Source organism: Lathamus discolor, chromosome 11 (assembly GCF_037157495.1).
Source record: "Lathamus discolor isolate bLatDis1 chromosome 11, bLatDis1.hap1, whole genome shotgun sequence".
Lineage (NCBI taxonomy): Eukaryota > Metazoa > Chordata > Aves > Psittaciformes > Psittacidae > Lathamus > Lathamus discolor.
The window spans coordinates 1599879-1617404 of NC_088894.1; the positions used below are offsets into that span (position 1 = coordinate 1599879).

General features: G+C 58.7%; 1 protein-coding gene across 3 annotated transcripts; it reads right to left on the reverse strand.

Annotated features, from left to right (window-relative positions):
* Nucleotides 1-1022: 1022 nt before the first annotated feature.
* SAMD10 (sterile alpha motif domain containing 10) lies at nt 1023-11443 on the reverse strand. Of its 3 annotated transcripts, none has more exons than XM_065691842.1 (5): nt 11326-11443; nt 6483-6667; nt 4103-4271; nt 2954-3094; nt 1023-2109 (listed from the first exon to the last, which is right to left on the reverse strand). In XM_065691842.1, exons 1-5 carry the CDS (start codon nt 11354-11356, stop codon nt 2054-2056), a joined length of 582 nt encoding a protein of 193 aa, XP_065547914.1. In that variant the 5' UTR covers nt 11357-11443; the 3' UTR covers nt 1023-2053. The 3 variants fall into 3 exon arrangements, with proteins under 3 accessions (XP_065547914.1, XP_065547915.1, XP_065547913.1); XM_065691843.1 differs by having other exon boundaries at nt 1023-2152; XM_065691841.1 differs by lacking the exon at nt 11326-11443 and having other exon boundaries at nt 6483-6710.
* Nucleotides 11444-17526: the final 6083 nt, after the last annotated feature.

The window sequence follows — 17526 nt, forward strand, 5'->3', positions numbered from 1 at the left end:
TGTTGCCTGTGAGGTTTTAGCGAGCTGAAATGAACCAATTCTGCTGCATTTTTGAAAAGGTCAGAGGAGGAAATGCTGATTCCTGTCCTGGGGGCTGCACCCAGCGAAGCCCTGAAGCTGGTTCCCTGCAGATGGAGCCAGGGATCACAGCTTCCCTTTACCTCCATCACAGCAAAGCTCAGATGGGAATTGCCCGCTGGTGAGGTCCGGATGAACTGACCCATACACAGAGGGGAGAGGGCGGCCACTGTGGTCCAGGTCACTCCATTGAAGGCATCGAGCAGGAGATGCCTTTATCTTGAGCTGAAGGAAATCGGGATTTGGGAAACCTGGAGCCTTTGCTTTCAGCCCAGAGCCAACATTTGCTGGCACAGATGTGAGCTATAAACTTGGGCAATGCCCATGTGGCAACGACCCTGTGCAGGAAGGGAAACCCACCCGCTTGGGTCTGAGCATCAGTTGGTGAACCTGTGATCCAAACTGAAAGGGTTTGAGAGCTGCATTTTGGTTCTGACACCTTTCCATCAACTGGGCCTTGTACAACTCGTCTCATGGGGACCCAGTGCATCCATTGCTGCAAGAGCCTGAGGATGCTCCATGCATCCTGCATCCCACCCTTTGGGTGCAATCCCAATTTTTGCTAGTTTGGGCAAACAACTCATTTTCAGCTCATCTTTGATCCCATCCCATGGAAATCTCCTAGTTCCTTACCTGAGGAGCAGTGTCTCTGTAATGGGACAGAGATGGGACAGGGATGGCACTGGGATAACTGTGCCCTGCACCAGCCCCAAGCTCCACTGCCGGATGCCTTTACCCTGCCCGCATCCCACTTAGCACAGCTTGTTAGCCCTATGGAGATGCTTTTCCAGGGGGATTTTGGGCTGTAGACATCTCCTGAGCATCCCTGGGAAGGGCTGGAGGGACCGGGATCGGAGGTGGGAAGAGTCAGGAGAGCAGAAGTTAAAATAACAGTCTTTTATTGTATTCCCAGCAGGAGAGCAGGTGGGTGGCTACCGGCCTCTGGTACCCTGCCAGCTCCCATGCCCCAGGGGCTTTGTGGTGCTGCTCTTTTGGGACTCCCCCCAAGCCCCACAGCCCTGCCCTCAGCACTGGAAGGGGAACATGAGGAGGTGACGGCATCCACCCTACCCCAAACCCTTGGCTTTACACATCATTGTTCCTTACCTGCCCATGTGAGTGGCCTGGGGCTCCAGAGAGGGGGCTTTGGGTGGTGATGGGGTGAACCAGCAATCACTGCTTCACCTAAATGATGACGTGGGTCATTGGGATGGTGCCTGTTCGGCGGCACCGTCACCAGCCCCTGGACGTTGGGATGAACATTGCAACTGCCCGCAGGAGCGGAGCTCTGTTGGGAGCACAGAGGGTGCGGGATGGAGCACGACTGGACACTGGGACCTGGAGGGACCTGGCACCCTGGAATCCCCAACCTCACCCCACAGCGCCCAATCCCTGCATTATCCTCCCCCATCTGCCTGCACACGAGGCCGGATGAAGGACGAGCTCCTGGCATCCATCCTGCCTTCGCTCTTGCATTTTCCAGCTCCGATGACTCAGGTCCCTTTCCAGCTCCCTAAGAGGAGCTGGGGGCTGCTCCTGTCACCTCATCTGCTACTGATAGGTTACCTCCTAGGACACTGGAAAGCAGCCCAGAAGAGACAACTGAAGCTCCCTATATAAGCTCCAAGGTATGGACACGAGCCGCCGGGTGCTGGGATATGTGCACAATGCTTCACAGTCCTGTGTATGGCTCTGAGCCACTCCGGGAGCACCCACACTCGGGTTGCCCATGATGATGAGCCCTGCCTGTCGTCATCTCCTTATTCCCATCTCTTTCCATGTGATCCATCAGCCTCGGGTGCGTACGAGTTCATCCCAATGGCAGTTTGGCTGATTCTGCTCCGGCCAAGATCCTGCTGGAGGAAACCGTCCATCGCTGCACCCAGATGTCTTTGTATGGCAGAAAGAGACGGAAGAAGGAGGAGAAGGCCCGGAGCGGATGGGAAGCTGCCTCTTGGTATTCCAGGCACATGGCTCAGGTCTGGTGCCGGCGCTGCACAGCCCATCCCAGGGTCACAGTGTTGGTGCAATCTGCCAAACAGACGGAGCAGCTAGGAGACATTTCCAAAAGAAGCTGGAACAAGGCGGGAGAGGAAGGGATAAGCAGCCTGCGGGCTGGCACGGTCCAGCGCATCCATTCGCTGCTGGCCACGGAGGGTCCCAGCCCTTGGTACTTGATGCAGAGCATCACTGGTGGGGTTTGGGTTGTGCATCACAGCCCGTTCCAGGGCACTATGACCTATGCTCTGTACCCTGGCCCTGGGCACCACAACTGGTGCATCACAGCTCATCCCAGTGCACCATAGACTGTCCCCATGCACTGCAGCCCATCACTGTGCACCGCAGCCAGTGCACCATGACCTCTGCCGTCACAACCTGCTCTGTGCTCCACAGTTCAGTCCCGTGCACCACAACCTGTGCACTACAGCTCATCCCTGTGCACCACAGCCTGTCCCCATGCACTATACCCATCTCTGTGCACCCCATCCTATACACCACAGCTCTTCCCTGTGCACCACAGCCTGTCCTCATTCACTATACCCATCACTGTGCACCGCATCCTATACACCACAACTCCTCCCTGTATAACACAGCCTGTCCTGATGCACCATAGCCCATCCCTGTGCACCACAACCTGTGCACCACAGCCTGTCCTGATGCACCATAGCCCATCCCTGTGCACCACAGCCTGTGCATCACAAGTCATCCAAGTTCACCCCAACCCATGCACCCCAACCCGGCACCGTGTGCTGCATCTGCACTGGTGCCACGCAGGTTGGTGCCTCTGCCTCTCTGCTTGTCCCAGTGGCAGCAGGATGGGCACAACCACCCCGGCACTGGGCTTTGCAGCCTCTTGTCCTCCCATTGTCCCTACCTTGGCTGAGCAGCTGCAGGTTCCGGACCTCCTCGCGCACTTGGAGCTGCAGGACCTGCTGCAGGACCTCCTGGCGCTGCGCCTCGGGAGCGATGCCCATGCGCTGCAGCTTCTCCCCGTTCAGCCGCAGCAGCGCCCGACCTGCCAAAGGCACCGCTCAGCATCACGCAGCCAGGACGCCGCACCAGTGGTGGCGATGGGAGCCCATCTTCATGGGGGAATAAGGAGCAGGGAAAGGGAAGCGATCCTGAAACGCTCCTTCACCACCCGGGATGGAGAAGCCCTGCAAGTGGGCCTGGGTTTGGGGAGCTCAAGGTGCCCAGCCCCAGGACAAGCCCGTGCTCCAGCAACCACATCACCCATCCCTGCAGGCAGGAGCTTTCCATTTCTCCGCTCCACCTCCCGCATCAGGAGATGCTTTTCCAAGTGGGTGTCCCGAGGGAGTGGGGGCACTCATCGGAATGCATTAGTGTTGCCACCACATCCCCGGCCACTCTCCTCCGGTCCGGGGGCTATCGGGGTTTTTGTCCTTGGTTCTCAGCCTGCATTTGCTAATGCTGCCTTTGTTCCCCATGCGAGGGCTGCCTGAGCTCTTGCATTAGGGCTCCGCATCCCTCCCGGGCAGCTCCGGTGCTCCCTTCCCTGCTGCTTTCTCCTGGGCCTGGCAGAGCTCTGCCCGGTCACACACATGTACCAGGATGATGCTCGTATATAGAAGCCAAAGACACTGTACTCGAGGGGGAAAGGGGAGGGAGCAGGTCCCAGAGGTAAACCTCCTCCAAGGAATTGGCTGGGAGTTGCATTCAGACCTGGACAAAGCCATTTGCAAGTTGGATTTCAGCAGGGATGGGATCTTTCCTCTTCCACAGGAACCTTCAGTATATAAAGAACTATAAAGGTATTCTTATCCTTAAATATAAGAGAAGATTCTTCCTCATCTTACAAACCAGGATCTCCCTTGAGCAATTTAAATATGGGTGTCCCCAGTGCCTGGTACCATAGGGCAGCTCTCCCCTGGCTGCATCTCCATAGGGAGAAGGGACAGAAATGGGGTTACATCCATCTTCTGCACCACAAACCTCCCAACAGCTATTCCCCACGTGCTAACAGTGATTAGTAACTGGCTGTTAATCGTGGTTCGAGCCATACCCGTGATGGCGTGGTGGGAGAAGGCCTCCACGTAGATGAGATAGTTGTGCGGGCAGTGCTTCTTCAGCCATTTGCACACATCCTGCTGGGTCCACAGCACCACCGGCTTGGCCAGGCTGCCCAGCGTGGGGCTGGTGTGGTAGATGCCATAGTGGTCACAGGCACGGCCCTGTGGGAGCAGGAGGGGAGAGGATCAGTGGGATTTGATCCTGGGCGATCACCAGGAAACAGCAGCATCAGAACTGGTGCGGGAGGTGGGGGACCGGGGATGGGAGGGCAAAGTGGGGGTCCTGCCCTATATAGACCCCACAGGAGCCATTCTGGGGTCCCCAGGGTCTCCCACTTATTGGGCAGAGAAGGGCTCTTGCTGGCAGCTCTCGGGAGGGGTGAAACCAGTGAGGTCCTTGGGGGGCAGTGGGTACCAATGCAAAGCCATCCCATTGGAATGCCCCATGGAAACAGCCAGCAGCCAGCTGGTGCCCTGGAGCAGGAGGGATGATCCCTTCCTCTCCATCTCAGCCTCCTTCAACCCTGAGCTGTGAGGTCCTGCAGCTCCATGGGCATCTAAAGCCACCTCTGAGCTGCCCACTGGAGCAGCCGGTGTCACTTTGAGCTGCTCCGTAGCTCCATTCCCTCATCCAGAGAGCAGCAAGTTGAGTCTTGGGGATGCACCAGCATGGGAAAGGTTGGTAGTGCTTGAACCACAGTATGGCAACATCGACCTCCACGTGTGATCGCGGCTAATTAAGTGTGTCTAATGGAGGAGCAGTGATAATTAGTGTAACAGGGACTCCAGACATCCCGCGGTTATTGAAACTAATGACACATCCCTGAAAGATGCCAGAGAGGAGGCAGCGGGGTCTGGGATGTCCCCCCCTGGTCCCATGCAGGTCACCGGTCACCCCATGGAGCTTGGCCAGCATGGCAGGGGCTGCTGCCTGTGCCCAGAGGAGGATTTGGGCTGGGAAAGGGATTTTTCCTCAAGGAGAACTCGCCTGGGGTCATCAGAGTGAGAGGGATGAAGGCAAAGCGGGGAGGTTGTAAATCACAACCGCGGATTCCATCCCCAAAGCAGCTGGGAGACGCGATAGACAACGTGCACGGTTTGTTCTCCCAAGCAAACCCTCACCTCTGGGGGAACCCCCGGCAATTCCATCCCCTCCGAACGCATCCCGGGAGCTGCCAGCTCCTTCACACTCGGCTGAGCGCGCCGAGGGGAGGAGGAGGTGGTTGGATCTGGATTCACGAAGGAGCAATGATGAGGAGCGGCGGGGCTGGGGGAAGCAACAGCCAGTTCCCCATGGGCTTCCCGCAGCTATTATCCAGCTAACCCCCTGAGGCACGGGGAAAAGGGGGCAAACAACCTGCAGTTTCCCTTGCTCATGTCTGCAGGTGCTTCACCCATCAGACCCAGCCCAGCGCTGGGGACCAATCTCTAAGCATCCCTGGGGACAGCATCCCTGAGCCCTGCGCTACCGGGTCGGGGCACATCCTTCTCCCCTCCAGCGGGTCCCGAAGGGAGCTCCGGTGCTCCCCGGGTGGGCAGGGGGGTGCAGTGCATCCCGGCTCGGTTTCCGGCCGGCTGAGCCGCGCTGTCTCTCCGATGAACTCTCAGCCGTGAATATCGAGCGCTGGTGTCGAGGAGAGCAGCGGGAGGGCTCGGAGGATGCTCCTGTATGGAGGCAGGAGGTGGCTGCGTGGCGGGAGCCATCGCTGGGAGCAGCTCAAGTCAGCTCCCTTCTCCTGGGTGTTTTTCCTGGCTTATGGAACATTAAAAGCCTTTTTCTCCCCACCAAATCCCTCTGGGAGGCATACAGAGGCAGATGAGGGAGGGAGCCATGATAGACACAGAGGTGCTGCGAGGGCTGGAGCAGCTCTGCTCTGGAGCCAGGCTGAGAGAGCTGGGCTGGGGCAGCCTGGAGAAGAGAAGGCTCCTGAGGGGGAGACCTGAGAGCAGCTCCAGTGCCTGAAGGGGCTGCAGGAGACCTGGAGAAGGGCTTTGGGCCAGGGCCTGTAGGGACAGGATGAGGGGAATGGCTTGAACCTGCCCGAAGGGAGACTGAGACGAGACATTAGGGAGATGTCCTTTACAATGAGGCTGCTGAGGTGCTGGCACAGGGTGCCCAGAGAAGCTGTGGCTGCCCCATCCCTGGCATCATATAATAAATATAAATCATATTTATATATATTTCTATTATTAAACCCGCAACAATCATGAGAGCTTCCAACAGTATGGGATCTGCAGGCCTGACCCTGCAGGGAAAGGGGAGATGCTCCCGCAAGGAATTGATGGAATGGGACCATGAGCAGCTGCAATCCCCTTGGCAGCCATGGGGCAAGGTCTGGGGGTCCAGGGGGATGCAGAAGGACCCGGGGGTACCTGCGAGCCCTCGGTGCCCGGCTGCCGCAGGAGCTTGACGGTGCGGCCTCCATCGGGCCGCTGGCTCCGGCCATCGTGCCAGGTGAGGCTGCTGCCCGCCGCCCGCTGCAGGCGGTAGCTCAGGTTCTCGGCCGACACCGTGTGCTCCAGGAGGCTGCGGCAGAAGCTGAAGTGAGCGGCAGCAGCTGCGGAGGGATGAGGAGGGTGAGAGGTGGTGACGGTGCCCATCACCCTGCGCTCGGGCACCCAAACCCATCTCTTCTGCCCACTGGGAGCCGCTGAGCTTCGGCCATCCCCATCGCCGCCGAAGTCTTCCCTCTCCCTCCTTCCCTCATCCCTCATCCCCCAGACCCGCCAGCTGGAGCTGGGAGCCGGCAGACGCCGACAAGATGTTTGCCCACACAAAGCCCTTGGAGAGATGCTTGTTTTGACACCCGCCCGCAGAGCAGACGTGGGGACCCGCAGTGATCGTCTCCTGCATGTCTGTAACCCCCTGTTCTGCTGGGATGGGGCACAGGGGAAGGGCGGCTTTCCATGGACCAGGGTGACATTGAAGTGCTGCCACTGAGGGATGGGGAGCTGGTAAACCCCAACTGATGGAGAAGCCTGATGGAGAAGGGGATGCAGGTTGGTCCCCCTCAGCACAGACCATGGGTGCTTAGGGATGGCTGCTGCCCACAGGCACAAATCCGTGCACCCCAGTGATGGCCAGACACGCACCAGCCCATCAATGACAACCCACAGACACCCATTTACCCACAACAAATGGCTTTTATCCCTCACTCCTTGTGTTTTGATAAGCAGGGAGCGTTTGGGATGCAATGAGGGAGCAAAGCTTTTCTTTAGTGGCTTTGCATAAGCAGCGCTGATCCACAGGAGCAAAGCCCAGAGCATCCCCCATCTCACCTGCTCCCACCACAGGCAAGTCACAAAGCACCACTGAAAGCAGAGCAGCACCCAAAGGAGACCCAGCTCCAGGGATAACCCCTCCTGGGAGAGCAGAAGGGTTATAGAAAACCTGCTCCAGATCATTGTCATCACTGGGGGAAGAGGTTTCAGAGAGCTCTCGAGCACCCCTTCATACAACAGAGATCAACGGGCCAAAAGAAGTCAAACCGGAGCAGGAAACAGTTGTCAATGTGTCCATGTGTCCTGGGCTCTCCAGACCACATCGCACCACACTGCTTCCTAAACACAACCAGTGACAAGCGCTGCCGTGGGGAAACTGAGGCAGGGGACCTGATCCATGCCTGGGGAAGGGATTTTACGGGAAACATGCTGAAGGGAGATCCATGGAGCGGCCCAGCATCGAGCAGGGGCTGGCAGGGGCTGCCTCTGTTCCTGTCTCATGATGGGGATGCCTCCAATGGCTGCCTACACCCTCAGACACCCTGGACCGCAGTGGGTTGTGCTCCTTCCAAACCAAGGATGCTCTCAGCTCTCCTGCCCGCAGCACCCTGAGCACCAATCCCATTGCAGCTGTGCTGGGATACCCCTGAGCTGGGCACTGGGATCAGATACGGACCCGGCAGGTCCGGAGGGGCTGGTGCCAGAGCCCTGTCCTTCAGCTGTCCTGGAGCTTCCCCAGGGCTCACTGCAGAAAGGCTCAAGTTATGGAGCAGCAGGCAAGGGGCTCTGGTCATCAGCAGCACCTCTATCCATAGCGGGCTATACACCAATGCCACCAGCAGCAGGGCATGGGCATCTACAGTGCTCCGACAAACACAGCTTGGGGAGAGGGAACCAGAGTGAGAATAGATGGGAAAGAGGGAAAAGTGAAGTGGAAAACAAGCTGAGAAGAAAGGCAGGACCCAGAGCACCGGTGGTATCGCTCCCATCGGGAATGGGCAGCTGCTGCCCTGAAGCCCAAAGCCTCCAGCAGCTCCTTGGCATCTCCTTTAGAGCCTCCTGCTCCTCCAATCCCAGCCCTTGGGTCCCAACTTCCCCATTGCCTGACAGCACTCGACATGGATGAGAGTAAAGGGATGCATGAGGGAGCAAGAGAAGGATGGGGACAGAGGAACCCTACGGCAGCCTCCACACAGGGACACAGGGGTGGTCTCCAACCCCTGCTCTCCCCTCCTTCCCATGCCCTGCACAGGAGCATCCACAGCAACGCCACAAGTGCCCAACCAACCACCCTCCATCCCCTCTGCTGCTCGGTACCCGCACAGGGCTGCACACGGAGCATCTCCCCCCGGCCCCCCCGGCCCCGCAGCCCCCCTCACCTGGCTCGGGTGGTCCCTGCGAGCTGCGGATGGAGGAGATGCAGCAGAGCGAGGGTCGGCCCTGCTGCATCTCGGCGGGAGGAGGATGCGCGCGAGCGCTCGGCACCGGCTGTCACGAGCACGGCTCCATCCCTGCCTCCCCTCATACCTCGTCCTCACCTGACTGACCCCCCCCGACCTCCCTCCTATAGCCCATAAACAGCAGCTCTGTGCTCGCCCTGGCTCCGGTGCCGGATGAATTGAACCCCCCTCCCCGCTGCCCTGTGGGCGTTTGATCCGGAAGGATGCTCCGTGTTTTCCCCACATGCTCCCCCCTAATCCCATGGCAGGGCCAGCTGGCACCAGGATGGATGGGAAGCTTTGGGGGGGCTGCTGCAGGGGATGCTGGACCGCTGGGCATCAAAGCACCCCCAGGCCTGAGCACAGCAGTGACAAGCTCAAATGTGGCAGCAGCGGGGTCACCGGTGGGTTGGAGCATTTGGGATGCAGGAGGAGAAGACAGGAGGGAGCATGCTGAGGAGCATCCTTCCAGGCAGGGGGTTTGGGGCTCAGCATGGTCTGCTCCTGTACCCAGCAAAGACATCGTGGTTATGGCCACATTTGGGGTCTGGGCAGAAGGGGATGCCCATAGGAAACCCTGTGCTGAACCTTGAAATGGGGCTGCAGGAGCCTTCAGGCTGTCCGAACCAGAGCTGGAGCAGGGACGGGATCACTCGGCTCCGCTCCCCTAACAGCCACTGTGCCCTTGTCTTTCCAGGTCCCTGCGGGCTGCTCCGTGGTCCCTGCACCTTGTCCATCAGCCCCATGCAGTGAACACCCTGAAGGCTGCTCCCGGGCTCGGGAATTGCTCCTGGCTCATTTTCTCGCCGCCGCTCCCTTCTCCTCTCCAGACACTTTTATGGCTGATGGAACGTGAGCGCTGGGGAGGCTCGGAGCAGCAGCAGGCACTGCTGGGGAGAGGGATGGAACCGTGCCGGGGATGGAGACCCCAGGGCAGGACGTGGCAGCATGAACCAGCAAAAGCATCCCTGGGGCAATCCCGAAGCGGGCAGGGGCTGATCCCTACCAGCAAACAGGCTTTGAGCCGACATTCCTGCTCACTGGTGACCAGTGGGAAGTGGTGGCAGCCAGGCAGGAGCAGGCAGGGGGCATGGAAAGGGAAGCCCAGAGCCTGCTCCCTGCTCCGCCGCTGCTTCCCAGCGTGGCTTTGGGGATGTCCCTGTGTCTTTGACACCATCACACTCATGGGTATCCCATAAACCTGCCTTCCTGCTAGGGATGTGTCTGCAGGCACAGCCTGCTTCCCGGGATCAGCCCAGCTCCCCGGGGTTAACACCGGACCCTGGGAGAAGCTGGGAACAAGCTTCATAAGGAACAAATCCCTCTGTCGGGTTGCTGGGCTCCCCTCGGCTGGGAGGGCAGGAGGCGCTGGGCACCGGATGGGGCACTGGATTCCCGGGAAGCTGGTTGCTCCTCTCCTGTTCCCCCAGGCAGGTGAAGGGTGGATGAGACCAGAGCTCTCTGGGGACTCCAAGGACAGGGAATCCACTCTGCTCATGGAGCAGCTCTGTGAGGGATTCATCCCGCTTTGAGCAGCATCTGCAGGAGCCATGAGCCCGGGGGCATTGTCCTGCTCCCCTTGTCCCTTCCATGAGGCTTCACCCTGGTGCGGGGCAGAGCCCCCAGGGAGACAGTGATGCTTTCTGCCCCCCCCAATGCATCTAATCCTTGAAGCCGTACCCACAGGATGTCCTTATGGACCAGATCCTTCCCTGAGCCATTCCCTAACACCTGCTGCCCCCAGGACCGTGTGCAGAGGTGACTGACACCCCCCCGAGCCTCCCCAGGTTCTCCGGGAGCACTTGGCTCAGGTCCTGCCCGTGATGAGCATTGCCCCAGCACTTCCCTTGCGGCGGTGAGGCAGGAGCCCGGCGCAGGGATGGAGCTCAGGCTGGTGGCTGCTCACCAAGGCTGGTGCCTCCCGAGGAAGGAGGAGGAAGGGAACAAAAGCCCTTTTCCATCCTCCCCATGCAGCACCGTGCCCTGGGTGCACACCAAGGGGAGGGTGCGTGGGTGCTGCTGCCGGCACCGAGGGTCCCTGGGGCACAGCCTCTGGGGGCACTGTGCGTGTCTTTAGGGGTGTCTGTGCTCCTGAGCCCCGCAGTGGGTACTGCCGAGAGGTCTCTGAGCACCCATGGGCAGGGATGCCCCTAGGGTTGGGCACCCAGGGGATGAGGGCAGCAGGCAGGACCCCAGGGTGGCTCTGGGCAGGGCAAGGAGCCCACAGGCATGGACCCCTCTACCTGCAGCAAGCCCCATTCCACCTTGACACGCTCTCCCTGGGGTCCTGCCACACTCCAGCACCCCAAGACCTGCCCTGCCCTGTCCTCACACCTGCATCCCACTGCTCCAGCTACATTTCCCAATCCATGTCACTGGTACCCCACAATACTGAGGGCAGGGAACGGGAACAGACCCTCCTCGGGATGTCGAGGGCAGCAAAGGGGATGTGGAGGAGCAGATCAAGCGATGGAGGGGAAAGCATCGGGGGATGCAGGAGCAGCCCCGGGTCCTGCCCGCCGCGCACCTGAGCCCGCCCCTCCCGTGCCCGGTACCTTCCATGTCCTTGGGCCGGCCGCAGCTCATCCTCCGCGCAGCGGGGCCGCGCTCGGGCGGGGACCGAGCCCCGCGCCCCCCAGCGCCGCCGCCGGCACCGGGAGCTCCCGGCCCGCTCCGCCCCGCCCCGGTACCCGCGCCGGGGGCGGCGCCGCGCTCCGCAACCCCCGGGCGCTCCGCCCGCCGCGCCGCCAGCCCGCCCCGTGCTGCCGGGCCTGGGTGCACCGGGCATCGTCCCCATGGATCCATCTGGGGACACCGGGCATCGTCCCCATAGATCCATGTGGGGGACACCGGGCATCGTCCCCATGGATCCATCTGGGGACACCGGGCATCATCCCCATGGATCCATGTGGGGGACACCGGGCATCGTCCCCATGGATCCATCTGGGGACACTGGGCATCATCCCCATGGATCCATGTGGGGGACACCGGGCATCGTCCCCATGGATCCACCCCGGGGACACCGGGCATCGTCCCCATGGATCCATCTGGGGGACACCGGGCATCATCCCCATAGATCCATCCCGGGGACGCCGGGCATCATCCCCATGGATCCATCTGGGGGACACTGGGCATCATCCCCATAGATCCATCCCGGGGACACTGGGCATCATCCCCATGGATCCATCTGGGGACACCGGGCATCGTCCCCATGGATCCATCTGGGGACACCGGGCATCGTCCCCATGGATCCATCCCGGGGACACTGGGCATCGTCCCCATGGATCCATCTGGGGGACACCAGCATCGTCCCCATGGATCCATCCTGGGGAACACCGGGCATCATCCCACCGCATCCAAATGGCAAGTGAGGCATCAGCTTGCCCCTTCTCTGCTTGGAGACTCTCTGGAATCATCCCCCTGGATCCAGCCCTGTGGCTGCAGCATCATCACCCTGTATCCCTTCCTGGGGCCACCGGCAGCATTCTCCCAAATCCCAGTGGTACTGTGGTATTATTCACCCGGATCCAGCCCAGTGGCTGCAGCATCATCCACCTGTATCCCTGCCCAGAGGCCATTGGGATCCCCCCACCTCCCTCCCCATCCAGAGGGACATGTCCTGGGGACATCAGGGGGCAGTGGGCATTGTCCCCACTGTTTTGCTCATGTTTGCAGTGGGCACAGAGCAGAAACCAACCCCTGGATGTTCCCTCCTCTGCAAATTCCCTTTCTCCCGCTGTCCTGCAGCTCCCAGCTGGGTGCCAGCAGGGTGGGTGAAGGAGGGTGCTCATTCCTGCATGAGCAGCACCGCAAGAGAGCGGTCAGGGCAATACTGCTCATTGCAGGCATCAAATAAAGAAAGAAGCTATTTTCCATCACTAAAAGTCCCCGTTGCTCCTCAGTCTCTGTCTACACATGGAGCTTTCAAGCTGGAGCAGAAATCTTCCAAGAGGAATATGGTAAAAGATGGGCCTTGGCAGGAAAAGGCTGATGCCGCTTGAAAACTGTGTGTGGATTGCACCAAGCTGTTATTCCAAAGAAAAGCTGCACCATTTCCAGCCTTTTTCTTCCCTGGATTTTTCCGGTAGTAATTGAGCTTCTCCAGGAAAGCCTTCAAGTGTCTGAGGGAAGGAATTTGCTTCCCTCTCATCGTCTGCAAACAGGTCCAGTGCCAACCTCGCACCCTGACGGTGCATCTCCATCCTTGGTTTTGGTCTGTCTCTGGGTCTCTTACTTGGGGGTTAAACAGGAGTTAAACAGGGAGGAAAAGCCCTAAACCCAGAACACAGCTCAGGAAGCTCAAACCATCTCCAAGGGGCTCCTTTCCCCATACACTGGTGGGGTGTGAAGGGGATGAGATGGGGACATTGGCTCCATCAAACACTGGAGGAAGGGGATGAGATGGGGACATCGGCTCCATCAAGCCCTGGAGGAAGGGGATGAGACGGGGACATCGGCTCCATCAAACACTGGAGGAAGGGGATGAGACGGGGACACCGGCTCCATCAAGCCCTGGAGGAAGGGGATGAGACGGGGACATCGGCTCCATCAAACACTGGAGGAAGGGGATGAGATGGGGACATCGGCTCCATCAAGCCCTGTAGGAAGGGGATGAGACGGGGACATCGGCTCCATCAAGCCCTGTAGGAAGGGGATGAGACGGGGACATCGGCTCCAGCAAGCCCTGGACCTCCTGTTTCCCCCTCCCTATTAGGCAGGTTTGGGAAGGGAGAGCACCAAAGTCACCGTGGGCCCCGTCCCCCTCCTGCAGAGCCTGTGGGGAGGGTGCAAGGCTGGGATGATTCAGCACATTCGGGGGCTGGCAGGGAAGAAAGGAAGCAATTAAAGAGCCGCTCTCCTCCCGCTCCGCCGGGGAGCAGAGGCAGCAGCTCCGCAGCCTGCAGACGGAAGTCATTTGTCTAAGGAGACAAGTGCCTAATTTCTGCCTTGCTTTGCTCGTCTGCACGTTAATGGGATCCACTCGTCAGCAGGAACAGGGAGCACCCAGCGAGGAGCGGGGGGGAGCTGCTCCATCCACCCACGGCCGGGCAGGTGGATATCGGTGGGCTTGGGATGCCCCATGCCATCGGGATGTCGCTGAAGTCCTACCATGGGGATGCAGCCGAGTGCTGGGGAGCCCCATAGCTTGGGGACCACACTTGGAGAGGTTTTCCCAATGAAATTTCCCGATTCGCCATGAATTTCTGTGCAAAGGGTTTGTTAAAGCACTTGGGAGGAGGCAGAATCCAAACCAGGCTCCTGCCTGGTGTGGGGTGAAGGATGCTCCTCCGCTCCGCTGGGCATGGGAATAGGCAGCGTTAGGGAAATCCCTCCCTGAAAAGAATTGATTTTCACGCTGACAACAAAGCACCAAACCTCATCATTCCGGATGGGGCTGCTTTGATTTGCACTGAAGATCCAGCTCATATCCCTGCGGTGTTATCCCTGACCATGGGGGACATCCTGGGCTGGGTCTGCACCATCCCAAGGACGAGGATTTACTGGCAGAGGACATCCGATGCTTTGCTCCCTCTGGGACACAGAGCGGAGCTTGAGACTAGGGCAGCTCTTTCAAGGGGAGGTTTCTATCGCTGTATTCCTAATTGGATTTGGGCACGTCACGGTTATTTCCAGGCGGGCTGTAATTATTTAAGAGCGCATCCCCGATCACCTCCTTGCTCCCTGCGCGGAGGTGGGGATTTTCCATAGTATTTCCTGAAATTAAACTGTGAATTTGCAACTTAATCCAAGGAGAGGACATGCTCGATGCCAAGGGCACAGCGAGGCCGCGGGATTTGTGCTTCCCAGCCTCGCGATCAATCCACAGCAAGAAGAAAAGAAGTGAAAGCGATATTGAATATAGATCTTTCATATAGATATGGTAATATAGGTTTGAAGAAGCTGCTTTGTACTCCTGGATGTCTTATGAGCTGGTCCTGCTGGATCCCAGCACACCCATGCAGAGATGCTGAGCATCATGGAGATGCAGCTCATGTTGGGCAGCCCAGGCGTGGATAAGTCTCCCTGGCTGGTGGCAGAGGAGGGTGGTTGGATGCTGCTCTCAGGCTTTTTGTGTCTGAAACTTTATGAAATTACCGTTAGTTTGGGGATTTTTTTATAAGTGCAGCAATTTTGGGGGTCCAAAATCATCCATCTCCATCTGCTCTCCATTAGGTAACTGAAGCTCCAGCAGGTTGGATCTTGCTGTCCTCTCCAGGGATAGGATCAGAACCCCAGCCTGGTTTGGGTTGAAGGGACCTTAAAGCTCCTGCAGCTCCAACCCCTGCCACAGGCAGGGACCCCTTCCACTGGAGCAGCTTGCTCCAAGCCCCTGTGTCCAACCTGGCCTTGAGCACTGCCAGGGATGGGGCAGCCACAGCTTCTCTGGGCACCCTGTGCCAGCGCCTCAGCACCCTCCCAGGGAAGAGCTTCTGCCTATGATCCCATCTCAACCACCCCAGCACCGCGGTCCTAATGGGCACAAATGGATCCCAGCATCTGAGCAAAGCTTTCCAGCATCTCACCAGCAGGAGCAAGTCAATGACCGTGCTGGGGGCCGTCACATCTCAGCAGCCTCCAGTCCTTGGTTTTCTCCAAGCCCGATTTCAGGGCTCTTCAGTCGTATTCAGCTGCTTACAGAATCCCATTTATTATTTACATGGCAAGGTACGGCCAGGCTTGAATCGATTTGCTGTGCTCTGATTGCCACCGCGCGCTGGAGCGGGATCTGTGGGCTGGTTGCTCACGTAGGCTGCAAAATCAGGGATTAGGGAATGCCAGGCTGGAAACTGCCCGTGCATCCCATGCTCCGGGTTCTTTGGCTGCCCTGGGTTCCGTTGTTAGGGATGCAGGGAGAGCTGGTGCTGATAAGGAGCAGAGGCATGGATTAGTTGGTGTCCCCCCGAGGGTTGTCACCCTGGTGCTACAGAGAGGATGAGGCGGTTGCAGTGGTCACTCCTTGTTTAAGCAGCCCAGGTCTGGGGAATGGGATGGGAAAGGTGACACTGGTTTTTAGGAAGGAGATGTGGATGTGAGCACTGAGCAGTCAGGGAGAGAGGAAGTGATGGGAAATAACAGAATTGGGGAACAACTGGGAACACTGGTGTTTTGAGGGATGCTGAGCAGGCCTTCACCTTCATCATCACCATCACATTCACCTTCAGCTTCAGCATTGCCTTCACCTTCATCCGCACCTTGATCTACCTTCACTTCATCATCATTGCCTTCACCCTCAGCATCACCTTCACTTTCATCATCATCTTTATCTACCTTCACCTTCATCATCATCTTCACCCTCAGCATCACCTTCACCTACCTTCACATTCACCATCATTACATTCACCTTTGCCTTCACCTTCACCTTCACTCCTTACCCTGCCCCTGCTCGGAGATTGCAATGCTCTGGGTGTCATCCCTGGCAGTGCTCAAGGCCAGGCTGGACACAGGGGCTTGGAGCAAGCTGCTCCAGTGGAAGGGGTCCCTGCCCATGGCAGGGGTTGGAGCTGGAGGAGCTTTAAGGTCCCTTCCAACACAACCCATTCCATGATTCTATGAGATCTGCAGGCAGGCACCAGGAACTGGTGCTGGGAAGGAGCCCTGACATTGATCCTGCCCCGTGGATACATTCCTGGTGTGCTATGTGATATTCAAACCCATGAATTTCCAGCCTCGGGAGATCCTTGGGGTTTGTTTTCCCGTTGTCCCGGGAGAAGCCGCCTCCGCTCTCCCTGGGGACACAGAGGGAGCTTTGTGCAAGCGAGGGGGTCACAGCAGCCCTGGCCACGGCTCCTTGCTTGGCTTCGGGATGGATCCAGAGCCCGGCTCATCTTCACACTCCCATCTAAGTGCTTATTTTTCACTTTCAAGCCTTTGTGAGCAATTACGCGCGTGTCCGAGCCGACGTGCCCAGCATCCCTGCTGCCTTCCCGCAGGAACCGAGCCCGGGAAGGCCCCATCCATCCTGGCCTCAAACACTGCCAGGGACGGGGCAGCCACAGCTTCTCTGGGCACCCTGTGCCAGCGCCTCAGCACCCTCCCAGGGAAGAGCTTCTGCCTAAGAGCTCAGCTCAGTCTCCCCTCTGGCAGGTTAAAGCCATTCCCCTTGGCCTGTTTCACCCAGTGCTCAATGACATGGGATGTGCTGGAGCATGGATGCAGCAGAAAATCACTCTGGGTATTTAGAGGACGCCCGACCTGCAATAGCTTTTATTATCCCCACTATAAACCCCACAAGAGCTGACAGGCCCTTCTCCCAGGTTCAAATCCTTCCATGATGGGGAAATGGTCCCAAGCTCCATGGTTGCGTGGATGAGCCTTGCAATGCTGGTGATGCCAGATCTCCTGCAATGGGAAGCATCTGCTTCCCTATGGGGCAGTGGGGTCTGCGGGTCCCACATCCCTCCCTGGCTGGGGATGCTCTCATGGGCTTTACCCTCGCTCCTGGCCAGCAGAGCCGGGATGCTGCCGCCTCCCTCCCCCTCCACAAGCGGCTTTTTTGGCAAAATGATTTTATTTATTGTTTCTTTCATTCTGTTTTTTTTTTTCCTCCCTGCAGCAGAACCCAAAAATAGCTGGATGGGAAGCGGCGGGGCTGCCATTCGCATGCAAAATGGAGCTATTTGTCTTCCTGCAGCTGCTTTCTGCTCGGGAACCTGGCAGGGCTGGCGGCAGGGCTGCGGGGGGCAGCAGGATGGGGACAGCCCTCAAACCGTCACTGGGGCTCTTCACTTCCCTCTCATTCCGCTTGTGCTCTGTGA

What these genes read in the sequence shown, in the direction of transcription:
- SAMD10 (XM_065691841.1), bottom strand. Translation starts at nt 6,710, where the DNA reads ATGGGCACCGTCACCACCTCTCACCCTCCTCATCCCTCCGCAGCTGCT. An exon ending in CTCCCACCACGCCATCACGG is followed by an intron (nt 3,095 to 4,102) that starts GTATGGCTCGAA and finishes TGCCTTTGGCAG; the next exon opens with GTCGGGCGCTGCTGCGGCTG. An exon ending in CCTGCAGCTGCTCAGCCAAG is followed by an intron (nt 2,110 to 2,953) that starts GTAGGGACAATG and finishes TCTGTTTGGCAG; the next exon opens with ATTGCACCAACACTGTGACC.